Below are 26,987 nucleotides of genomic sequence, written 5' to 3'. Positions count from 1 at the left end.
ATATCGTTCAAGGGCATATTGCTGTGTTTACAAGGACACTCTCTTGGTTAATGGACTAAAATTGTATAATAATGTCTCAAATTGCATACCCACCCATGACAATCCATATTATGCACTGTCTTACATACTCATGGAAACGAATAAGGGAACACATGAAAGTACAAGTATTCTTTTATATGGTGTCTCTTCTCTGAAGGGTTCCTTTCTGCCCACGAGTACAAATGATCATGATTGATTATGATAGGAATATGACCGCCTGTTGCAGGACAATCACACTTATGTTGAAATCTGTTGGAGGGCTTCTGTTCAATGTTCAGCCTATTGGATACTTTTATCGTGAACGCGTGCGGATTCTAACACTAACATTCATCTTACTTTGTTTCGGAGGGAGTTTGCTCCCTGGATAAAACACTCAGCGACATCCTACTTAGTCTCTCGTACAGACCCTGAAGCAAATATATCCAAGAAAGCCCACACAAGTCTAGAAAAAGTGGCAAGTCTAGATTTCCTCAGCTTCAGGTCTGAAAATGAAGAAAGTCTCAGGGCTCCTTTTCATTATATTTATTTTTTTTCTACTATGAACTTTTTTTTCAGTAAAATATGTTCATTTCAGAGACTAGTTGTTAGTCTACATCCTACTCAACTGTCTGACTTTGATACAGATGCGATAGGAACAATAACACTCCCTTTGCGTCATGGCCTGATACATTTTATGTTAAACATACATTCACACATACACATCTGTCTCCCCTCTTGCATGTTACTATGAAGCAACACCTGGTCTTAGGCAATCACACAACAATAAAAAAGAGATATTTCAGTAGAAGAGACAAACTCACCTGCAATTCACGCGAACAACGTCCCATTAACGACGTGCAGTAACTGCAGAAGGAAGGAAACACACAGAGAATATATACGACCGTCACAGACATGGTACGTGCAATTCGTCACAGCATAATCATGTTCTTGGAAATGAATTTCCTATCAATAAGGTGACGAGATATGTCCTTATATGGTTGTAATCGGTATCACATGTAATATCAGGGAGACTATATATGTAGTTCAGGCTGTAATGTTGTCAGGTTGCACAACACAACCTCTTGTTGTAGTGGCACCCGTGAAGAGCCACCTCGTCGTGGTGGGTGCTGGGCCATCCCTCCCCAAACATGTTAAAGAACGCAAAACTATCGGTAGAACACATGTGTTAACATCAGCTGTCCTTTTTCCCAAAAAAATTACTTTGAGACAATTTTTTACTTTAGTAACTAATTCAGATATCTTATTGCATGTGTGGAATGACATGGGCATTGACAGAATGTTAACTGACACTGTCACAGTCCCCTCAAGAACAGAAAGTTTAGAACTATCACAAAGCGTTGTAAACACCTTTCCAGTTTTGTCAAATACTAAGACCAACAAGAAAGAAAGAAGTTTTAGAACTATAACACTCAAGCATCACAAGCACCAATGGCGTATCAGAACAGATCGGCGATATGTCATATTTTTCACACACCTCAAATACACCCTAACAAAAACAAAAACAATTTAAAACTATCACTATTACTTGCAAAAACCTTTCACCTGATGGTATATTCCCCTCATAAAAATTAAAGGTGTATGTGAAAGATGTTTTAGAACAATAACTAGAAACACTCAAACAACGCCCTGTAGTATTTCAATGACAGATCGGCGATATGTCATATTTGTCACACACCTCAAATGCACACTAACAAAAATTTTTAAATTATAAAACTATTACTATTACTTGCAAAAACCTTTCACCTGATGGTATATTCCCCTCATAAAAATTGAAGGTGTATGTGAAAGATGTTTTTGAACAATAACTAGAAACACTCAAACAACGCCCTGTAGTATTTCAATGGCAGATCGGCGATATGTCATATTTTTCACACACCTCAAATACACCCTTACAAATTTTTTTTAGTTATAAAAATATCACTATTACTTGCAAACACCTTTCAACTAAAGGTATATTTCCCTTCTAAAAAATAAACGAATATGTGAAAGAAGTTTTTAGGGATATAATTTAGTCTTTCTTCCCTGTGTACTGAGAATTGAAGCCAGTGAGCTACAACATGCCCACTTGAAACTTTACTACAAATCTACTGTACTTATACTGACACTAATAACAATTATTTGACTTAAAATGAAGTGACAGAATAGGTAATTTATCTTCTACATGTAGGTTTTAAGTTGTCACAACACTCAGCGTATGTAATCAGCTGTTGAAAATAAACCAGGCTCAATCTTAAAACTACGCTGTCGCCATATTGGCTACACTGGTCACGTGACGAGCCGAGGCATAGCTTAGGAGCTTATATAGTCTCCCTGGTTTCACCGACCTTTTTGTCACCTATGTGAGGACCTTAGTTCCAAGTCCTCAACAGTAGCATCCTCCTGATTAGTGTTACCTGCCTCCTGGTATGCATGGAAAAGTCTTACAAAATATATTTCTGATCTGCTATCCAGTGCATCGATTAGCTCCCTTCCTGCCCGTTGTCATCCCTGTGAGTACAATTATCACTCACGTGTGATTGTTTGTATACGGTCGGATCATCCGACCGGCTGTGTTGATTGTCGGATTAACGAATGTTTTTACACTGTATTTACAATAATCAGCTGCTAGATTGGTGTGTCGGAGTCGGAATGAGAGAATGTCGGATTAACGAGAGTAATTATCACTGTTTTAAATGGTTCCCTAATTTTTTGTCGGATTAACGTGATTGTCGGATTAATGAGTGTCGGATTAACGAGAGCTGACTGTATTGTAAAGACATTGGTATCTCACTGACCAGTGCATGCACTTAATTAGTAGGGTCAGCTGGCCTGCTTTCAGCTGAGCTCCTACCCGGGATACTACTTTGCATAACAATTCCATCCACAGGGTTCGAATCACTGTTTGGCCAATAATTTTTAAAAATACAAATCTAGACTTTTGCAGTCGTATATTGTTTTTATATGTTATGATTAAGATATATTCCAAATTTGAACGAAATCGGTGAAGAAATGATTTTTTTAGAAAATTCTACCGCAACACTACAGTGTAAACAGTGATTCGAACCCATGTGGTTCCATCAACATAATTTGTTAACACCCCATGGCCATCCATAGGAGCATGTGTCCACTACTAACTTTCTACTATCCATTCTACTCATCTTCAGCTCCTCTGTAGTTCGAAAAGTAGACTCATTGTAACGAAAAGGTATCCTGAAGAGGACGATCCCATATATTACAAGCAAGATTGTAAGTGAAATCATTGTTCAGATATTGTTGGCCATGGAACGAGTCACAGCACATGAAGGAATTTCTTCCTGAAGAGATTCAGTGCTCCCTAAAGTGCTTTACTCGATGTAGCCTTGCTCCAAGGCTGCACTGAGTGCTAAACCCATGCATGTGTAGTAATTCTATCCTTTAAAGAGGCAAATCAAGATAAGCGGACAGTACATCTAAGGACCCCAATATGTTATTTATATTTTGTTTAGAAATTGTCATTTAAACTATTAATTATTTCCTTGTGCAAGTCTAGAGCCAATGCTACCACACGGATCAGCCCAAGCTTGCGACTTTGCTAAGAATTGGAACTGGAACAGTATTCTTGATACGTAATGAACCTACAGAGGAACGAAATGGAGACGTGCACATGCAACTCTGCCATTATCGTCTTAAGAAACGGGAGCGGATAAAACATCTAACGAAGGTGTGAGGCGTTGGTCCGGATCTGGACTATAAACCGCACGGGTATATAATCACAAATCCTCTTGGACATTTTATGACCGCTTCGTTTGCAAGCCATACGTGTCCACTTGCAATGATCAAAATGGGGCAGGGACACCAGAAATGGGCTTCACACAGTGTACCCATATTGGGAATCGAACCCGGATCTTCCTGCGTGACGATTGAACGCTTTAACCACTACGCTACTCCACCGCACCCAAATCGATTGAGGTTTCAGACATTTACCATTTTGGTAAAAACCACGAGTACTGCTCTGGTGCTTAGAGAAACATAATCGGCCATTTGTTTATGGCGTGCAAAAGGGACCCACCTCTCGCCTCGATATCCTTAGAGCGGAGATCAAAATATTACACATCAACGGAACCCTTATCCAGATGTTCCACATATCATAACATTTACACAAAAACGACAGTGTTAAGAGGAACATTAATGTTATTACGTTAAAGAGCCTCATAATAACATATACTTTAATACTGAATGAAGTCGTGCCAGCAAAGTATTTGCATACAACCGGGAACTATAAAATTGAGGCGCCCCTGTATTTTCGCGATGATAGTTTTTCTGACCCGTATGATCCTTTGACTCATAAAAAAATGACTGGAATCCATGTTGATTTTTTATCCCCTTGTTGCACACAACGACCAATCACATCCCAGATATGCCACAAAGGACTAAGATCTGGGCTCATTTAATCGTGAGATGTATCAGGGGGTGCTTAACTAAGTTCTTGTATATACTTCGGGAGCATGGTACTGTTTATGAGGCGCATCTAAACTGGTCAAACGACCGGTCAAGTCAATCGTTTAGATATTTTCTAGGCACACTGGAAAGTGGTGATGCTTCTACGAACATGTATAGACAATATCAGGAAAACATTTTTCCAAAATATAGTAATTTGATTAGATACAAGTATCTGCACCCAAGGTTGTTTTCAAAGTAATCACAGGCCCTGTGGCTCTCAGAAAAGATAGTGTATACCATGTCCACAACAGCATGTGGTTTTATTATTCCTGTTCTGATCTGCCCCATCACATTTGTTTTCCAGATACAGAATATTCAGCTGTTCTAAATGATTCATTCACACATACCTCAATACTGCATCGACAGTCTGAACTGAAAGCTTATCTGATGACATCGAAAACAGTGATCGTGAATGATCACACATAACAGGTCTACCAGAGGAAAAATTCTGATTTTAAATATCGCACACAAGCACAGTTTATGGAAGCGGAAATTCTACATCGAGGTGTATCACGAACATTTGTGTTAAATCTCTCAACATCAGTGAGTGAGTGAGTGTAGTTTTATGCCCCCTTTTAGCAATATTCCAGCAATATCACAGCTGGGGGACACCAGAAATGGGCTTCACACATTGTACTCATGTGGGGAATCAAACCCGGGTCTTCGGCATGACAAGTGAACGGTTTAACCACCAGGCTACCCCACTGCCCCCTCAACACATCAACAACACATATATTGATGATAATGTTTAATATTGAGTCCACCATCAAAATACACTATTTACATTGTGCTCACACAATGTTGTACAAGTGATTTGCAAAGAGCATGGAAATGAAGACAGCATCTGTCAGCGATCACAAAGCTGTACACAAATTGCAGTCAAGTAACAAATAACATCATCCTGTTGCCAGTTGTCCTGAAACTTTCAACACATCGGAAACAATGGACACTCCTTAAATATTTTTGACTTAATTGATCTAAATATTTACTTTCTTTGAAAGTAATTACTGTAATAGGATGCACATGTTTCTCACTGAAATGATGATAACTTCTACAACAAAGCCCACACAAGCACTCATCAAATACATGTGATTCTTCAGCCAGGGACACAGTTTGGAACAAGATGAAAGGGAAACTTAATGATGATAACATCAAAAAGCAAAATAATGAATACCAAACATGTGAAGCTGCACATTTCATTTAGATGCAATGATCACAAATAAGGTTATCTCAGATTGAGATAATTGAAATTGGGTGTTTGAATGCCTCTTGGAAAGTTGATATTTCAACAAAAAGAAAACTGCAGAAAATGAAACTTCTGTGTCAAGCAGTTTTACATTCTCTCTGCCCAAATTGGACTGGTAAGAAGATGTGTGTATATGAAGAGAGACTGTGGGGACATGTTGTAAGCACTGTGATCTGTGGGCTGACTGAGTCAGACATACATCAGGAAGCATCTCTCACAGGTCCTTTATAACATCCTCCAGTTCCTCCTTAGAGAACATGTGGAAGTTGCGTTGAGGCGTTACTGTCGACATCTGTAAATATAAACAAATGTGTTACCCTTCACAACATCAAACAGGTTATTCAACTCATAATGAGAAAGAGTGAGTTAGTTTAGTTTTAAGCCGCGATAAGCATTATTCCAGCAATATCATGGCAGGGAAGCACCAGAAATAGGCTTCACACATTGTACCCATGTAGGGACTCGAACCCAGATCTTCAGCGTGATGAGCGAACGATTTAACCATTAGACTACTCCACCACCTCTCTCCAGACTTAGTGAGTGAGTGAGTTATTTAACGTCACATCGGCAATATTTCAGCCATATCGTGACGAGAACACTTGACATTAAATAGAATATATAGAGAAATAATAACACCTGTCGACGAAGGACAGTAAAACAACTAGAATATCACAATTACAACTAAAACTAGTATGGAGAGTTAAAACTGATAGCGCTATTTGGACAATACAATTTAAAAACAAGCTATAGATCGCCAACACCAGAAGGTAGATCACCAAACTAGGGACCATGGGGACTTACAGTACCTTGGCTACCTGCATGGACCCTAGTTGGATTTACACCATCCCTTCAGCTGCTGGTGATTGTAAGAAATGTTAGCTACAATTAAAAAGACAAGAATGCTACGTCTAAAAATCCTGGCAAGTTTAAATTGACTTTGAAAGTTTTGGGACTTACGTACCCCCTGAGGAGGTCTCCAGACTTAAGCTACACAGGCTTGTAGAAGTGATCTGGGAGCCAGGTGAAGGGAATGTAACTGTTTGATCAGCCTGGCAAACATGAACCACTCACCTCAACATTTGTGGAATTAAGTTTCTCCTCCATCACCTGTTTTAGAATCGTCAGAGCTGACTTACATGCCTCCTTCAATGTCATAGACTGAAACAATAAAAAATGTATTTTTTTGAGTAAAATTGATATTTTATACTTATCCTGACTCATGCTCTTTTGCTTGTCTTCTTCTTCTTGCGAACATAGTGGAACACTTGTATCTCCTTAATTGAAGCTCCCTTCAATGTAAAATCACTAATTGGTACTCACCAAGAGTTGCCTCCCTTGCCCTTTTGGCGGGAACAGGTGTCGCCACCCTCTGGCCTCATGCTTCACTCTCTCCTGATTTTGCTAGCCCAACACTTGAACTTACAGGGAAATCCAAAGTGTTATGTGGGGAGGATGAGAGGTTAACCTCATGAGTCAGGATAAGTATAAAATATCAATTTTACTCAAAAATTACATATTTTTCCTTATCCTGACTCATGCTCTTTGTTTGTAGAATCCCTACGGAAACGGAGGTGGGCAAAACAGAATACTTTGGATTTATAGAATTAGTGATTTATATAGATATAACTGTAATAACTCCCTACGGAACTTCATAAAGGCATAGACTTAGGATAATTCCTCTATTATAAGCCATGGGTTATAATGCCATACTGGGGTATTTACATTAATAATATACTGAGATATTATAAACAACAATATCAAAGCACCTCTGATAGAGAAGCTATACCACTGAACATATATACATAGTGCTAGAACTCCGTGAGAGTTATAAGCTAGATAATGCATGTAACAATTATGCATATTAATCTCGTGAAGACTACGCGGTTAACGCTTATGAGGATACACTCTATCTTGTGGTACACCACAATCCACCTTATAATATACAATCCACCTTAGGCCACTGCTTCCCACCCACCCTCATGATGTACTACCTATCTTGTGGTACACCACAATCCACCTTATAATATACAATCCACCTTAGGCCATGCCCCCACCCACCTCATGATGTACTACCTATCTTGTGGTACACCACAATCCACCTTATAATATACAATCCACCTTAGGCCATGCCCCCACCCACCTCAAGATGTACTACTACTCATCTTGTGGTACACCACAATCCACCTTTATAATATACAATCCACCTTAGGGCCATGCCCCCACCCACCTCGCTATGATGTACTACCTATCTTGTGTACACCACAATCCACCTTATAATATATTAATCAACCTTAGGCCATGCCCCCACCCACCCACCTCATGATGTACTACCTATCTTGTGGTACACCCTCAATACTCCACCTTTATAATATACAATCCACCTTAGGTCACCCCCCCACCCACCTCATATCATGATGTACTACCTATCTTGTGGTACACCACAATCCACCTTATAATATACAATCCACCTTAGGCAATGCCCCCACCCACCCACCTCATGATGTACTACCTATCTTGTGGTACACCACAATCCACCTTTATAATATACAATCCACCTTAGGTCATCCCCCACCCACCTCATGATGTAACTACTCTATCTTGTGGTACACCACAATCCACCCCATAATATGTTAATCCACCTTAGGCCACGCCTTCCACCCATACCTCATGATGTACTACCAATCTTGTGGTACACCACGATCCACCTTATAATATACAATCAACCTTAGGCCACACCCCCAACCCACCTCATGATGTAGTACCCATCTTGTGGTACAATCAACCTTAGGCAACACCCCCACACACCTCATGATGTACTACCTATCTTGTGGTACACCACAATCCACCAACTTATAATATACAATCCACCTTAGGCCACCCCACCCACCTCATGACCTTATAACTGCTGTGTGAGGACCAAGGGACCTAAATGGTGAATGCCTGAGACGCCCTCGGTGGTGATATCTCTCAGGTAGTGATTAGCAATGGGTCGTGAATTAGGCGCCAACAGAGATACCAGAGTACCCAAGTATGTTCCATCAACGACGAGACACCATTACGAATATTACATAATAAAGATTACCGGGTGTTTGTTTACCTTTTTAACGATCACTGCTTGCATCAACAACGAGACGCCATTTGGAAAGTGGATATGCAAGCGTAAAGTGTTGGTGAGAATATTACATAATAAAGATTACCGGTGTATTGTGGCAACATGTGTTTGTGAAACACCATGTTAGATTTCCAAGCATCCTTCCATAATTGTATTCAATGAACAGTTACCAAAGAACAGTTACCGTGTAGGGCTTAGAGTGGAAGCCAAAGCCCTGATCTCATGGGGATTTGATGCTGTTGGAGGGTCCAGTCCTGCTGCCTTGTAGGCTGGCATGACAGTTCTTATCCATATAGATATGGTGGTACGAGACTTCTGTCTGAGTTGTTGCCGACAAGGGAATGAATAATCGCTTGAGAAATCTTCGCCTTTGTTTTGGAACGTCAGAAATAGATTTTGAGAGCTCTGACTGGGCATAGAGATAAGTCCAGTGTATCTTGAGATCCGAATGGAGGATAATGCAGGGATATGAAATAACCTGTCTGGTTGACCTGGTAGTTGATTTTGGCTATTTAAATCCCATCTTAGTCCCAGGTGTGCTGTGTTTTGATTGTCATCAAACTGTATCCTCTCATAATCTAGTGCGCGTGAATTTCCTGACATCCTGGCTGCTGTGGCTAGAGATAACAGGAAAAGCCGCTTCGTGTGAGAGAAATTCAAAGTTTGTCGATTCCAACGGTTCATAAGCCTCACTTGTGAGGTGTTGTAACACTATATTCAGATCCCAAGCTAGCGCGGAACTTCCGCTTTGGTCCTCCCATCGAAAGCACGTGAGTAAGGCCAGTAACTCTGGAGTTTTTGTCAATTTGACACCTGTTCTCATGGTAATCACAGAACTAAGCGCTGCAAGATATGTTGACAATGTCGAGCCTTTTAAATGTTTGTTTTGGCCGTATAACACAAATAATCTGCCACTCTGTGGATGAGTAGCATCTCTTGCTGTAAATCCCTTTATTTGCTGCTGCAATTTCAAAACTGTGCCACTTTGTCGTCGCGACATTGCCACGCGTAGAATTATGCGAAGGCAAGCTGGACCGCTTTTGTCACTCTGGTAGAATACCCTCTTGTTTAAACACATTTTAATACAGTCCATAATGCGAAGTTGGAATACTTCTGGCTTCCGCACCTGTTTGGTGTGTGGATGTATTAATAGATTTGAGCTTTTTGGGTAGCTCTAGTGTTGGTTGACCGATTTCTTGAATTAGAATGGGAAACCACGCTCTAGCCGGCCAGTAGGGCGCCACCAAAGTGAGTTGGAGGCTCTGTGTTTGTCTGATTTTCTGTAACACTTGAGGTATTATTGCTGGCGCGGAAACGCCAGCGACGCATTGAGGCCTTCCCAGGATATGCTTAGAGCCCGCTGCCCATGCTTGTGGGTCTGGACTGGTGACACGTAATGTCGTAGCTGATTGTTGAAGCGCAGTTAGCTAATAGATCTACTAGCTAGCTTCTATTTGCTTTGATTATCTGTGCAAATATTTCTGTATTGAGCATCCATTCTGTCGGTGACGGTTGATGTGGCTTCCAGAGAGCGCCTTTCCGCTAGTACATTCTTGGCTCGGGAATGTGACATGCCTCTGACATGTAGGTTTAGATCGTATTAGATCTAACAGTTGAAAGCTTAAAGTCAATAGGTTCAGTGATCTCGCTGAACCTTGTTTGTTCACATAGAACGCCACTGTCGAAGTTGTCGGTATGAATCATTGGCGCGATTCTGTAGAATGGTGCTCCAATGAAGTATGGCGCTGATTACAGCATTCATCTCTAACATGTTTATATGGAGCTTGCTTTCTTGCTGATTCCATAACCCTGATGCCGTCCGGTTGGCTAGATGAGCTCCCCAACCTTGGAGCCACGCTGGCCTACATATAGATGGGTTTTGAATTCCTGCTCTTCTAAACAAATACCTTCTAAACATTCACCTCCTGGTCCACCATAGTAGATGAGGTCTGAGACGCTTCGGGTAGACTGAATGGTTGTAGGTCGCCGAGATGAGCATTGATGAAGACCTGTATTGGGCGTAACTGTAATCTGCCTGAGACTGTCATGTCTTGGGCTGATGTGAGGAGACCCAACAAGCTCTGCCATTGTCGAGTGGTAACGGAGAGAGTAGAGCTGGCTGAATGGTCTGTTGGATCTTGAGCCAACGGTCTTCTGGCACGACGATACGGTTGTGATTCGTGGATAAATCGAATGCCTAGGAACTGCAGATCTTGGCGATGGTACTAGGTCCGACTTGAGTAAGTTTACTAACCATCCTAGCTGTGTTAGTAGCTTTATGATGTAGTTTAACTGTAGTTTGAGACGCTGTGGATCTTGATCTACTTGTATCCCGTCCGTCGAGGTAGAACGCGACTCGCGTAGCCCTAGACGATGTAGATAGGTGACAATAGGTTTCTGCTTATCCTCGGAATAGCCAGGGGCTGATGATATGCCGAATGGGAGTACTTTCCATTGGTAATGTAGCCCGCCTAGTGTAAATCTTAGATATTTCCTGGATTCGGGATGTATCGATATGTAGATATGCCTTGCAGATCTATACTGGCCATGTAATCCATGGGGCTTAATCAACTGCCGTGAACTGAGGAAGGTGTATTGTGCTAAACTTTGGTGGTTTCATGCGAGATAATTCCTGTTGAAAAGCTCATGTTGTAAATGAGTCTGTATTTCTCCTTGAGTTTTTCTTGGGTATTAGGAAAACTGGGGAGTAGAAGCCTGGTTCGATGTTTACTTGATCTAGTACTTCTATGGCCTGTTTGGTTATGAGTGATGTAACCGCCTCTCTTAACTTTGGTAGTTGTTGTGCCTGTATGTCAAACTTGTAAGGGTTGACTGTCAGCGAGGCGTGGCCTGTAGTGGGATAATGAAACTGCGGTTGAAGAATGTTGGAGACATAAGGTTCTTGTAACATTCCCCAGTTCTCCCAGTGTAGTTGGAGGCGCCCACCCACTTGTGACGGTTGTACTGGAACGGCTGGGGTGGAAGACTCCAGTCGCTCGAACCTGTCTTTCAGCTTTATAGGTGCGGAACCTCTGGGTGTCATGCCTCTTCCTGATCCTCCTCTATAGTTGCCATATGGGCTTAATTTAAAAAGAATCTTTTCCCCTGGTGCTGGATATCTTCCTATCCCGCGGCTTTCTGTAGTCCCGAGAACTTAGATCTCCCTGAGTATCTTTGTGAAGTCTGCCTGATGACGCTTGGCTAGCGGTCCATCGACTTGATCATAAGGACTTCTCTGGAGTCCTTAGTGACTTCCTTTGGAGACTTTGTCTATTCCTCCATCAAAGATGTTTGGGGATGACCACGGGCTGTATAGAGTGGAGCTGTAAAGTTCTCACCCCAGCTGCAGGAAGCGAGGGAGGCCTTGACGACGAAGTTAAGGTCAGTGCTGCTGAGACAGATGTGAGATGATCTGTAAGGAACTGCTGGTCCTTCTTTTGCATCAGTAGGGCCGAGTAGATCATCCTATCATCTTCAGAGGTCGTATTACGAAATCTGGTGATAAGTGTCTCATAGATCGTTCTAGATCTATTTAGGCCAAAAAACATGCGTCGCGTCATGTTTTCTATCTGCACCAGCTTGCGATCGTCAATCTTGTAGTTCTTGTTCTTAACATCGCTGATCAGCTTGTAGTTGTCATCGATGTCTTGTGCCTTCAGGAAGGGTTCCATGTTGTGCGTGGAGAACTTCTTAGCGTGAATTCGGCTTTAATGAAGGCTGTATCTAGATTATGTGGCACCGCAGCAATCGGGTCGATCGGAGGTAAGGTGATGGCGTCTGCATCGTCTTCCTTCATCAGGTATGTCTGCGCTGAGTTGCCACTCTTGGACGGTGAAGATAAATCTAGGTTGTTTACCATCCAATATCTTATCTCAGCGTCTGAGAAGATGATGCCTCCATCATCTTCTGTACCAGCATCGGAGATGAGAGGTTGATGCTCTTCTGATGGTGACCTGTGGGCTGCTATCTCTATGTCGGGTGACACTCGGGAGACCTGACTGTAGACCTGTGTGCCGACTTCTGTGTGGTGACCTGCGAGGTGATGTAATGCGGAGATCGGGCGTGGTGAATGGCGCGGAGATCGCTCTAGGTGATCTGGCGCCTATGGGAAGACCTAGATCTGCGAGGAGAATGTTGACGGCTTCGCGAAGCTCTTTGAATAGTCCCTCGACGCCCTTCTGGACGATGACGATCTGTGTGGACGGCCTTCGCAGCTTCCTCTGCGGCCCGACCTGGGGAGCGGCGCCTTTGACTTCCGCGGACGGTTTCCGTGGACGCCTGGTGGTCTGAGTCTGCATCTGATGATGAGGCCGAGGACGGTGACGATCTTTCCGCCTTCGGCTAAGGCCTCGCTAAGACTGTACATCTGCGCCCTTCGCCGAGGTGGTCTGTGACTTCCTTCCTCGGCTGCTTCGCTCGGCGTGGCTGCTACGCTTGACTGGGGTGCCTCTGGGGTATCGCCTGCGCTGCTCGGGCCCTGGGCTGGCTGCTTTCCCTCGACTGTAGTAGCCTCCATCATGGTCATGATCTGCCGCAACAGCTCGCCTGGGATGGTCTGCGACGGCGTAGTCGGTGCCCTCTCTGCGCGATGACAGCTGCTGAGCCCTCAGGGAAGTCGCCTGACATCAGTGTAGAGGCATCAGGCTGCATGGCGATCTCTGCTGATGTCACTGTAGCTGTCACCGGTCGCTTCTTGTGGCGACGCCAGGGATGATGATCGGCTGATCATCGTGAGAGGCCCAGTTCGGGCGCTGGAACGATCTCGGCTGAGAAAGTTCTTGACGATTTCGAGACTTCCCCTTGATGTCGACGCTGCCCTGGGGTCCGGGTCTGCGCTGGGAAGACGCCGTGGCCCTCTTGGACTTTAGCTGCGATGACGGGACGCCTGGGGAGGCAGGACGCTTCTTAGAGGTGGCGGACTGCATCCCACGCCTATCTTCCGACGGAGTCTCTTGCTAAACACCAGACGGGAGGGGCTCCATCGACAGCAGCTGACTGGAAGGGGAATCCATGTATCGGCCATGTCTAACCCTTTGTTTGCGCGGACTCTATTCTGCGATACGCCCTCACGACGCAAAGATATTTATGAAAAGCAGAATTGATAGATTAATGCAGTAACTGCAACGTATCAAACGCACAAGGCGAAAGCACAACTAGGGCATAATACATGGTCAGCAACTGAAAACGTGAATTGCAAATAGTACAGATTTTCATCAACGTAAATACTAGCTGAACAATCACTTAACTCACGGAATAAACAGTAGAAATAATGATTAATTATCAATGCAAATTACTGAAGGATACTAGCTATACCTCTATAGTAACCTATAAGAGGTAATAAACTAAGAAAAACCAAAGGATATAGTGTGTAAGGAGACACAGGCGCTCTCACATCCTGCTCACTGGGCGAAGAAGGAGAGAGTGAAGCATGAGGCCAGAGGGTGGCGACACCTGTTCCCGCCAAAAGGGCAAGGGAGGCAACTCTTGGTGAGTACCAATTAGTGATTTTACATTGAAGGGAGCTTCAATTAAGGAGATACAAGTGTTCCACTATGTTCGCAAGAAGAAGAAGACAAGCAAAAGAGCATGAGTCAGGATAAGGAAAAATATACATTCATCCACACAATACAGGATGTTCCACCATCGGCCTTCATCACCTGTATTCACGTAGTGGAATCAGGTATGGAATACAATCAAAGTGTGTGCACATCCAAGCCATTAAACATGACAAGCATAGCTCAGATACAATCAGTAAATGCCTAATCAGGTTCATGTGATGTGCCTAAACTATCTTATGCTATACAGCCACCCACCTTAGGATATACAATCCATCTTATGCCAAAACCAGCTTATGATATCCAAGCCACTTTACGATGTACAACCCATATTATGCCACACCCCAATCCACCTTAGGCCACACCCCAACCCAGCTTTTTATATACAACCCACCTTATGCCAAACCCGCACCTAATCCACCTTAGGCTACGCCCCCACCCACCTCATGATGTACTACCCATCTTGTGGTACACCACAATCGACCTTAGGCCACACCCCCACCCACCTCATGATGTACTACCCATCTTGTGGTACACCACAATCCACCTTATAATATACAATCCACCATACAATACTACTTATCTTGTGGTACACCACAATCCGCCTTAGGCCACGCCCCCACCCACCTCATGATGTACTACCCATCTTGTGGTACACCACAATCCACCTTATAATATACAATCCACCTTAGGCCACGCCCCCACCCACCTCATGATGTACTACCCATCTTGTGATACACCACAATCCACCTTATAATATACAATCCACCTTGGGCCACGTCTCCACCCACCTTAGGCCACGCCCCCACCCACCTCATGATGTACTACCCATCTTGTGGTACACCACAATCCACCTTATAATATACAATCCACCTTAGGCCACTTTCCACCCACCTCATGATGTACTACCCATCTTGTGATACACCACAATCCACCTTATAATATACAATCCACCTTGGGCCACGCCCACCCACCTTAGGCCAATTTCCCACCCACCTCATGATGTACTACCCATCTTGTGGTACACCACAATCCACCTTATAATATACAATCCACCTTAGGCCACGCCCCCACCCACCTCATGATGTTCTTCCCATCTTGTGGTACACCATAATCCACCTCATAATATACAATCCACCTTGTGCCACGCCTCCACCCACCTTAGGCCACGTCCCCACCCACCTCATGATGTACTACCCATCTTGTGGTACACCAAAATCCACCTCATAATATACAATCCACCTTAGGCCACGCCCCTACCCACCTGATGATATACTACTTATCTTGTGGTACACCACAATCCACCTTATAATATACAATCAACCTTAGGCCACGCCCCCACCCACCTCGTAAGTCCAACCAACCTAAGATATCCTACCCAACTTATGACATACTGACTACCTCATCATATTGTTATAGGGACTAATTCAGGACAGCCATCGTCCAAATATTTAAAAAGTCCAAAACTATGTACTCGAGAAATGTGAGACTTTATTGTAATATATATATATGACGCTAAGCTGTATTTTTAATCACTACTGTACATCCTTATCACTACCGCATTGTAAATTGACTTGTCAGCCCGTTAATTATTGTATAAGACATTTATAACCTTCATTGGTAATCCCCCTTGGCCGTGTCTGCCATCACATCAACTGGTCAAGGAAGTGCTATTGTTTTTCTGTCTGCCCATCGATGAGTCGTCGCCTGTCCATTGTTGTCAAAAACTGTATATATACTTAGTATGCTCACATCTGGACAGTGGAGAAGTACGAGTTCGGTATTTGGACTGTCTGTTGGGACGACCACGAGCAGGAGAATGCCGCTTGTAGGAAACGCCCTGGGGTTGAGCAGGTACACCGCTCATCTCGCTCATGTCTTGTGTATTTGTTTGTCATGAAACTAAAGAATTTTGAACTCAACTATGCCTTCGTCTTCATCAATGCACACTTCATCTAATTATGAGCTAATTCCCCAGTTGACGCATATACACACGTTGACAATATCCTACCCACCTTATGATACACCTCCTGCAGTGCCTGCTGGGCTCCCTCAGACCCAGACCCGATGGCCTTGGCATCATACTGGATGAAGGTCCCAGAGGGGTCCATGTGAAACCTGACAGAGAGAACACATGGTACAGGCATGCCTCCTTATATCACTGACTAATTCACATTCAGACATCTAGACAAGTGAGTGAGTGAGTTTAGTTTTATGCTGCTTTTAGCAATATTCCAATGAAATAAAAGTGGGGTACATCAGAAATGGGCTTCAGACTTTTTACCCATTTGGGGTATCGAACTCGGGTCTTCGGCGTGATGAGTGAACACTTTAACCACTAGACTACCCGAGCGTCCCTCATCTGGACAACAGTTGGGTAATGATACTGGACTCCTATCTCATGAGCTGACTGTACTGTGGAGGTTCTTTATGCATACACTTTAACACCACCATAACAAAAAATTCCACCACTGTGTACAGTGACACCTAGAGCAGAGACATAGTTTCTAGAACACCTGAACACTGTGACAGTTCATCAGCGACAGTTTTCTAGTCCTCATGCCATCAGTCTGTAGACACACCTACAGTGAGAGTGAGTGAGTTGAGATTTTAAGTCACACTGGCAGTATTTCAGCCATATCATCACCAGTGAGTGAGTGAGTTTAGTTTTACGCCAATACAATATTCCAGCTATATGGCGGCGGTCTGTAAATAATCAAGTCTGGACAAGACAATCCAGTGGTCAACAACATGAGCATCGATCTGCGCAATTGGGAACCGATGACGTGTCAACCAAGTCAGTGAGCCTGACCACCCGATCCCGTTAGTCGCCTCTTACGACAAGCATGGGTTGCTGAAGACCTATTCTACCCCGGATCTTCACGGGTCCATATCATCACCAAAACAAGTTACATATTCATAACAACCGACAGTAAAACTATACACACCTGCCAATGAAGGAAAACAACCAGAATATAACAGATATAAATGGGAAACACTTACAGCTGTGGGCCCTTCTTGTCAAGACCCGCAAACAACAGTGCTACTCCAAATGGTCGACTCTGTAAAACAGGAAACTATGGATCAGAAAACACATACTTGATGAGTTCATGTTTATAAAACTATTTTACATCTGTTTTCATTGACTCTATAATGACTATCGGACTGGATAGATAGTGTCAGTGATACATATAATCAAATGATAATGTTGAGCTATTGGGTATTATATGTATGTAAGCATTCCCATTGAATATTTCCATTTTCATTGGGTATTATACGGTATTTTAAGTGTATGACTTATTTCAAGTCAATGAGTTAGACATTACACAATATACTTATGCTTTAGGTTTAACGTGAAACAAGCAAAGTGTGGCTTCCTGATAGTGGAAGTCATGACGGGCGGACGCTTTAAACACTAGGCTACGCCACCTAACTGCCCCGATACCTGTATTCAATCAGTGCAGAAACATTCCTCGGTGTTAAAATAATTGGGGTATATCAAACATATATAAATTTTATAGACACTTGTAGTAAAACCATTAGTTGGGATACAATATATAGTTAATCGGGCTATGATTCTTTGTGCAAAGTTATGAGGAGAATTCTGTGGACTAAAACTTGTTGAGTAAAAGAAGCCTTGGCTTGTGTCTGTGGCATCTTCTACTGACTGACTGAGTTTGGTTTTACGCCTCTTTTAGCAATATTCCAGCAACATCACGGCTGGGGACACCGGAAATGGGCTTCACTCATTGTGCCCATGTGGGGATTCGAACCCGGATCTTCGGCGTGACGAGCCAACGCTTTAACCATTAGGCTACCCCACCGCCCCGTGGCATCTTCTAACATTCTTCTGAATCAGGGGTGTAAAGATCTCAACAATATCACAATATACACAGATACAAACAATTGTGCTGACAGATCCTTGTCTGGACATAATCACAGACTTGGGCAAACCAGATATTGTCCGATATCCTCATTCATTCCTGACCCACAAGCTGGACACTAACCATGGCACCTGGGTCTGCATCATCATCACCGAAGGCTAGGGCAAGGTTACTAACTGCCTGGGTCACGCTCTCCACGGTCATCTTCTCATTGTAGGTGAACCAGTGGTTCTGAAACACAATGCTCGCAGTTATAGTGTTTGCATCCTAATGCCATGATAATCGTTTCTTTATTTTTTTCACACTGGGTAATGATCATGGTAAGACAATATCAATTACTTTCCTGTATTTTGCCCATGATGATAATCCAAAACCATATTATTCCTAAGACTGCGAAGGCCTATTAACAGTGTTACCAAACACTGACATTTTAGCATTAAGTAACCATCAGTTTGATGGGTAAGTGTGATGGGCAAAACTTGTTTTATAATTATCAACCCAAAAGCAGGTTGATGACTTACAAATGAATTATAGCTGTAGTATCACTGAAGTGTGCATAAAGCTTTCTCAGACAGAAATAACAGGGACCTGCATTCTCACCTGTGCTTCTGTTCTTGCTCTGTCGATCAGTGTCCGGGAATCAGCAATGAGACCACTCATGGCGCACCCTTCAGAAGAAAGTCAAACTCTACTTCAGCTGGCTAATGCAGTGAAAAACACTGCTTTGGAGATGTATATGCACCAAGCAAATGACAGCCCAATTGGTGAGAGTCATCAAGGTAAAACTGCCCATATTATTTCCCAAGTCAAGTTTGGGGTAGCAGGATTCAAACTAAATACTAATACTAGCCCAAATAATACTAGCTAGTACAAATTCCTAAATTCCCATCTTACTCATTGTTTCAACATCACAAGGGCATTTCATCTGTACCCAGGTTGGTCAAGCTTTTGAATTAGAGCTAATATAGCTATGACAGTAGCTGTGTGGCCATTGTTTGTAAAGTGGTTGTATGATCATGATGATGGGAACAAATCTGACTTAATTTGACTTGTCATTTCACATCATTATATGTAAACAGTACCTATATGGTTGTCAACTTCCATAATCTTCTCAATGCTGGAAGGTTCAATCAAGGGGGACGTGACTCTTTTTTCCACTGCCAGGACAACCCCTTCTCCTGTCTGGATGCCAATTGCAGTTGATCCAAGCTTGAAAATAACGACAAAGAAAATGTACAGCTAAATCTAGTCATTTACTTAAAGCTGATATCTGCTCATTGCTGATATTTTCAAATCACGAGAAAACATCCAGTTTAAAGTAGGTAAAATAAAAATGGCATCAGTATATTACAACATATACAATCTGAACAAGTCTTAGAGGGAACCATCTTGACATGAGTTGTGTAACAAGTACAGTCATCCCTCACCACATGATAACTTGGGTCTCATTTCCATGGATAACTCATACGTTACGCATAACATGGAACATATACCCGAGGTAACTTTGTATTTTCTTGTGCACAGTATAACTGTTATTATGTGTAGTATAACCTGTCTAAACAAGACTGTCAGAGGAGAACAAACAATAGAGACTTTGTATTGTAAATGACAATAGGGAACTTGCTGCCAAACATCTCTAGGCATGATAATTAATCATTTTATGTGTACTTCCTGTTATGCTAGACATTGTTTCAAATATGGATATAAAGACTACCAAGTGAATTTGTATCATAAACGATGACAGGGGTGGAAATAACCCATTGCCCGGCGTCCGAGTCAAGTGTTTTTTTCTGTCGGGCAAGCAAGTTAGTATATCACGCTGTACCGGTGTCCAGTTGACTCTCCAATGTTAATAATGTTGTTTGTTTTAAAAAATCAGCAATAAAACGTCCGGTATAGTGGAAAAATGATCAGGGCAAGTGATTTTACATGTGCCACTGTACCAGAGTACACTAGCAATTTTAAAGTTATTTCCACCCCTGGATCATGAGAAAAGCAATTAGCTGAGTGCCACTCATTTAAATAAAGGAAGGAGGAGTGATTAGGATATGTATGGATTTCACAGCTTTCACTATGAGCTGTTAGGTTTGGAGAGTTCTAAGGATCAGGGCTCGGCGCTATTTGAAAATCACAATGTGTGCTGGCAGTATTAATCCCACGTGATCTAGTTTTCTCCTGTCAGTGTACATACTTTGATTGCCTCAATGGCATATTCCACCTGGAATAGTCGTCCCTCCGGCGAGAAGGTGTTAACACCTCGGTCATACTCAGATCTGGTAAGAAACATGATTCCTCTTGACCTGAGAAAAAACAAAACAGTTTAACCATTAGCATTTTCTTCATTTGGTTAATGCGATAACACTGTGGGTTTACTTTAGAAATTTATTGTCAAAATGAAATAGTTTACGGACTGCAAAAACACGAAGTCATGCTGTGAAATCAACTAACGTTTCACGTATTTTCCAGTCGACCAAACGCCCAGACACACATGCAAAGCATGATATGAGTTTAAAACATCTCTACCACAGATCCTCAACTGGCAGATTCAGTAAAAATAATTGAAGATAAAACTGAATACTTACCCAAAACCAGATATACACACACACCGGTATCCACGCGTGACAAAGCAAGGTTTGTTTTGCAATGGCGGAATAAGTACTATACGGCAGAGGAAAATTTGATGCGCTATCAACCCCAAACGAACAAGCATTTAGAGTGATCTCCCTTATACTTAATTTAGCGACAACGATCCGACTTCAACTGAATATATAAACTGTTTATAAAGCAAACCTTAAAACCTTAAAATAACCTATATATTATGTAGAAAATTAATGCTAAAACTAATCTAAGAACCAGTGTAAAGTCTGGTGGTTGTTATCTTATCATTCGTATCTCGTTAATCGACAGAAACGTCAGTACGTGCACGTGAGAGAGCGCCCAGGCACTGTAGCTGAAATTTAAATTTATTTATTTATTACAAACAGCGGCACGATAGTACCAGTTGATTAATACACATTATACTCATTGAGACTTTGCTCTGGTGCTAAGGAGCAGACCTGCATGTTTGTTTTCGTACTTCAGACCCTCTTTTGTTCTCACACAAGCCCATTCATGATTATGTATCGTGTATACAGAGAGAGTTGACTTTGACAACATTTAACCATACGTATGTTACTTTTGATCATTGTACTTGGTAAACGGTAGACAGTTTACAAATATTCGTCAGTGTAATCCGAAAATTAGGAATAAAACAATCCTTGTTAATAACCCCTGAAACTCACACTTGATATGAATGTCCCATTGGGTATTTTCGTTTAATGCCCATTGAATGAAATTTAAAACAAAAATGACACAATTCTGTAATTATATAAATTCAACACTTTGTTTCTGTCGTGTTTACTTCTGCTTAACCGCCAATGGCGTGGTGGTCAACCCCGAGCCTAGAGGGAGACAGACGACAATAGATGGTGAAATATACACATGCCAATAATGGTTGTGATCCCCTTTAATTTTTTTAATTGGAGAGGGGGGTGCCAACCATTATTGGCATGATTATATGTGCCCCAGAAGTCATTAAAGAACTCAAGGAAATGAGGGCGATAAGTGAAAACGTTACGAAACATTCGACTTAGATGGAATGTATATGATCTGTGTAGGCTTGCTGAAGGAAACGCCAACACAATTTCAATTTCTTAATGTGGATTAGGAGCGGTGGGGTAGTCTAGTGGTTAAAGCGTTGGCTTGTCACGCCGAAGACCCGGGTTCGATTCCCCACATGGGTACAATGTGTGAAGCCCATTTCGGGTGTCCCCCGTCGTGATATTGCCAGAATATTGCTGAAAGCGGCGTAAAACCATACTCACTCACTCACTTAATCTGCCATCAAATCCACGTGGACCAACATCAGTACTGGTAACACATCTTTTCAAACAGAAAGTGTCAGTTTTGAAATGATCAGGAAATTTGAAGTGCAGTAAGACTTAAGTCTCTCAACTTCAGTGACAGTGTGAGATTAACGTGACAAAAATTTAAGTCTTTTCTAAAGAACGATCGGGAATAGAAGAAATTCTCAATGGTTAGATATGGCAAACCCCAAACCGATATGCTGTTGAAACTAGATCTCAGCGGTGAAAAGCTCGCACGTATAGTATGACCAGAAATTATTGAGAATTGTACGAATATGTTTAATTGGATTTCTAGTATAATCAACCTTTGTATCAGCGCCCAAAGTACAGTCCGAAATTCAACGTGTGGGGTGGCATATCTGTGTTAGGGGCAACACCCCTCTGTGTATTTGAAGGGAATATGAACAGTGAGCGGTACACAGATATTCTCGAGGGACATTTACTTCCATCTGCTCACGTGTTCTACGGAAAGTTTTGGATTTTCCAGCAGGACAACGACCCAAAACATCGTTCAAAGTATTCACAGGCCTGGTTTCGGACCCAAAATCTGACATTATTAGATTGGCCAAGCTATAGCCCTGACCTAAATCCAATAGAAAATGTTTGGGGACTTATGAAGGAAAGTGTCAATAAGAAAAATCTGACAAATATTGCTGAAATGAAAGAAGAGGTGGTCCGATATTGGGACAGCATGGACCACGACTTTCTAACTTCTTTGATCAGTAGTATGCCCCGCCGCATCGAAGCCTGCATTGCTGCCCATGGTGACTTGACAAAATACTAACTGTTCACCTGTCTTTGAATCTGGAGTTATGTTCTGCTAATATTCACATTAATACGTGAGTAATGAGTGAAAAAAATATAAAAAATTACAATCTTTAAATTCTCAATAATTTCTGGTTGTACTGTATATAAACACAGTGGGTCACAGCCGATACTTTAATGACATTCATATTAAACAATTGCAATAAATGTTTCTGGTCTGCTGTAAGTCTGGATCAGTTAGTGCTATTAATAACACCTCACCTGGTGAATGGAATGTTTGAAATTAGCTTCATCATCTTAATGCATCACCAGAGGACCGTATCCGTTTATTGTTAGTTTTGTAGAATCTACCGATCACGATGTGAGAGAAGCGACAATGAGCCATGAGAACTGGTAGAGAAATATCTTCCAAAGATAATACGATACACTTGCAGAACTGTTTAATTGCACCTGGTTACAGCGTAATGCCAATTAAAGTCTTACATAACGCTCCTTTGTTGACAGCAAGTCCAACTATACCTTTGCACAAAAAGAAAAGTGTTAATTTGCCATCTAACTATCACACTGTTCGAAGTTTTCGGAAAAGATGATATTTTCGAATGTGTTGGACAGAGACTAACAGTATTTTAGTTTTGGAACAATATGGTTTTAGGAAGGGATGCCTGACTGTTGATGATATTTTCGTACTAGATGAAATCATTAATAAGTACTTATCCCTTCATATGGGCAGAGTGTACTGTGCTTTTATAGATTTGAAAACAGCTTTCGACTCCGTATCAGGAAGTGGTTACTTCAAGTTGTGGACTAATAGTTTGAAAGGTAGTTTTTGTTTTTTTATTAACAATATGTATGCAAAGGTAGTTTCCCGTGTTTCTTTCTGAAGGCCCTTCTGAATGTTTTATTGTTTGTTCGGCGTGGGGCAGGGACGTCAGATGCCGCCATTTTTATTTTCTTTGATGTTATCAATATTATTGAGTTTCTGAGTGATGATGGTCAAAGGGATAGTGAGTGAGTGAGTTTAGTTTCACGCCGCTTTTAGCAACATTCCAGCAATATCACGGCTGGAGACACCAGAAATGGGCTTCATATTTGTACCCATGTGGGGAATCGAACCCGGGTTCTTGCTATAGAATGAAGTTTAGTGAAATTGGCAATAGACTGAAGTTTAGTGAAACTTGCTATAGAATGAAGTTTAGTGAAACTGGCAATAGACTGAAGTTTAGTGAAACTGGCAATAGACTGAAGTTTAGTGAAACTGGCAATAGACTGAAGTATAGTGAAACTGGCTATAGACTGAAGTTTAGTGAATGTGGCAATAGACTGAAGTATAGTGAAACTGGCTATAGACTGAAGTTTAGTGACACTTGCCATAGAATGAAGTCTTCTTAACTGGCTACAGAATTATAGAGAGAGAAGAGAGAGAGAAAGAAATTATTTTATTATTGTGTCACGCAAATGTTTACATAATATATAAAATCTTCAGTATCACATATAAAACATCTGCCCGGCCTTTACATACCTACGAGACACATAAAATCCATAAACCAATGCATATATAAAATATACCTCTATACACACACAGTAAAACTTAAAGAAAAAGTGGGTGGTGTAATATCATACGATATAATAATTTTCTTCTTCTAAACATAAGTAGAGCTGAAGCAGCTAAGGGATATACTAGATTATCGCATTCCATAATAAAAATAGTTAAATATAGTTAAATTCGCTACACACATGCCCTGTAATTGGCAAATATCTTCGAATATAGCGCGGTTAGATAACTACATTGCAATAGGTACTGCGATATGGTGGGAGGTGAAGTCATTGACAGCGAGTGACATTGATCGTACTGCAGACCATATTTCCTGCATACGGGGGCCCTATAAGTTAATGTTATAAGGCCTTAAAACATACGGTTATGATATCAGAAATCTCAGACTTTTAAGCAAAGGGAGGGCAGTTAGTAATGAAAGAATATATTAAATAAAGAAACATAATAAGGTCTTAGCAAATGTTATTACGCAAATACCCTAGCTGTTTACGTAATATTCTAGTAATTAATTTAACAGTCATTGTACATGAAATTTGAAAAGCATAAGCGTGCTCACTTCTGATGAGAGACACATGAAAACTCATTCTTGTCATATCCCAGTAATTCATGTTGTATATTCATTTCATGTTGGTGTTTTGGGTAGCCATACTCCAATGTGGTTACTTTTTTCATTCCCCGGACTTTTCGGTATTTTTGTGGCTGTAGTTTATTATACTCGCACAAATCGCCCTTGATACATGTCGACATGGGAAATTTCAGCGAAAATGTCAGATATTTCCATTTTTCCACTTTTACGTTTCCATTTTTTATTTTATTTTTGCAGAAAAGCAGCATGCCAGATTTAGCAACAAACAATTATACCCTATGCACTGAATATTGCGGTGGCCTACTGGTAAACCGTTCGCTGCTCACACCGAAGGGCGGGTTCGATTGCCAGCATCAGTCGCGGTAATACGTGTGAAGACCATGTGATATTGTTGGAATGTTAACGGTTTTAAAAGCCGTAGGAAACAACAACAGCCAAAAAATACATACATACGTAAATATATTTAGAAAAGTATGTCACAAACATTGTGAATGTGTTTCATCACGCCAAAGTGGTCAGTGTGAATGGTCGCTTGTGTCTCTTACCTCCCAAACCTCTCTCCCCCAACCTCTCTCCTCCCAACCCTCTCTCCCCCAACCTCTATCCCCCAACCCTCTCTGCCCAACCTATCTCCCCTAACCTCTCTCCCCAACCTCTCTCCCCAACATCTCTCCTCCCAACCCTCTCTCCCCAACCCTATCTCTCCCCCAACATCTCTCCTCCTCCCCAACCCTCTCTCCCAACCCTCTCTCTCCCCTCCCAACACTCTCTCCTCCCAACCCTCTCCTTCCAACCCTCTCCCCTCCCAACCCTCTCTCTCCCAACCCTCTCCCCCAACCCTCTCTCCCCCCAACCCTATTCTCCCCCAACATCTCTCCTCCCAACCCTCTCTCCCCCAACCTATCTCTCCCCAACCTCTCTCCCCCCAACCCTCTCTCCACCCAAACATCTCTCCTCCCAATCCTCTCTCCCCCCCCTCTCTCCCCTCCCCCCAACCCACTCTCCTCCCAACCCTCTCTCCCTCCCAACCCTCTCCTCCCAACCCTCTCCCCCAACCCTCTCTCCCTACCTCTCTCCCCATCCCTATCTCTCCCCAACATCTCTCCTCCCCAACCCTTACTCCCCAACCACTCCTCCTCCCAACCCTCTCTCCCCAACCTCTCTTCTCCCAAGCCTCTCACCCTCCCACCTCTCTCTCCTCCCAACTCTCTCCCCCCAACCCTCTCTCCCCAACCTCTCTCCCCCCAAACCCTCTCTCCCCAACCTCTCCCCCTCCCTCTCCCCCCCAACATCTCCCCCAACCCTCTCTCCTCCCAACCCTCTCTCCCCCAACCCCTCACTCTCTCCCAACCTCTCCCCCCAACCTCTCTCCTCCCAACCCTCTCTCCCCAACCTCTCCCGCAACCCCCTCTCCCCCAACCCTCTCTCCTCCCAAGCCTCTCTCCCCCCAACATCCCCCCAACCCTCTCCCCCAACCCTCTCTCCTCCCAACCCTCTCCCCCCAACCTCTCTCCCAGCCCTCGTCCCCAACCTCTCTCCCTCCCAACCTCTCTCCCCCAACCCTCTCCCCTGACCTCTCTCCCCCAAAACCTCTTTCCTCCCAACCCTCTCTCCCAACCTCTCTTCCCCCCCAACTCTCTCCCCCCCCAACCTCTCTCTTCAACCTCTCTCCCCCAACCTCTCCCTCCCAACCCTCTCTCCCCCAACCTCTCCCCCCCCCCAACCTCTCTCTCCCCCCAACCTCTCCCCCCCAAGCCTCTCTCCCCAACATCTCCCCATCCCTCTCCCCCCAACCCTCTCCTCCCAACCCTCTCTCCCCAACCTCTCTTCCCCCCCAACCTCTCTCCCCCCCCAACCCTCTCCCCAACCTCTCCCCCCAACCTCT

At 42.8% G+C, this 26,987-nt stretch overlaps 1 protein-coding gene and 1 pseudogene across 1 annotated transcript; both read right to left on the bottom strand.

Annotated features, from left to right (window-relative positions):
* The window catches only part of LOC124274688, a 28,357-nt pseudogene extending 27,381 nt beyond the window's left edge, over nt 1–976 (bottom strand).
* A 4,256-nt stretch (nt 977–5,232) lies between these two features.
* Nucleotides 5,233–20,985, bottom strand: LOC124274669 (proteasome subunit alpha type-5). The gene is made up of 9 exons (XM_046710030.1): nt 20,877–20,985; nt 20,486–20,594; nt 19,377–19,503; nt 18,895–18,962; nt 18,418–18,525; nt 17,414–17,472; nt 16,426–16,528; nt 6,815–6,901; nt 5,233–6,035 (listed from the first exon to the last, which is right to left on the bottom strand). The coding sequence occupies exons 2-9, from the start codon at nt 20,579–20,581 to the stop codon at nt 5,958–5,960; spliced, it is 726 nt and encodes a 241-aa protein (XP_046565986.1). The 5' UTR covers nt 20,582–20,594; nt 20,877–20,985; the 3' UTR covers nt 5,233–5,957.
* Nucleotides 20,986–26,987: the final 6,002 nt, after the last annotated feature.

Source organism: Haliotis rubra, unplaced genomic scaffold, assembly GCF_003918875.1.
Source record: "Haliotis rubra isolate DU_JTF1 unplaced genomic scaffold, ASM391887v1 Scf193, whole genome shotgun sequence".
Lineage (NCBI taxonomy): Eukaryota > Metazoa > Mollusca > Gastropoda > Lepetellida > Haliotidae > Haliotis > Haliotis rubra.
The sequence above is the reverse complement of the archived record's forward strand: the minus strand, read 5'-3'. Positions and strand labels throughout refer to the sequence as shown.

Bases quoted from the DNA above. Each gene is read 5' to 3' on its own strand.
- LOC124274669 (XM_046710030.1), bottom strand. From the start codon at position 20,581: ATGTTTCTTACCAGATCTGAGTATGACCGAGGTGTTAACACCTTCTCG. The intron at 18,526-18,894 runs GTGAGAATGCAG...ATTGTGTTTCAG, and splicing joins GAGCAAGAACAGAAGCACAG to AACCACTGGTTCACCTACAA. The intron at 16,529-17,413 runs GTAAGTGTTTCC...TCTCTCTGTCAG, and splicing joins GACAAGAAGGGCCCACAGCT to GTTTCACATGGACCCCTCTG.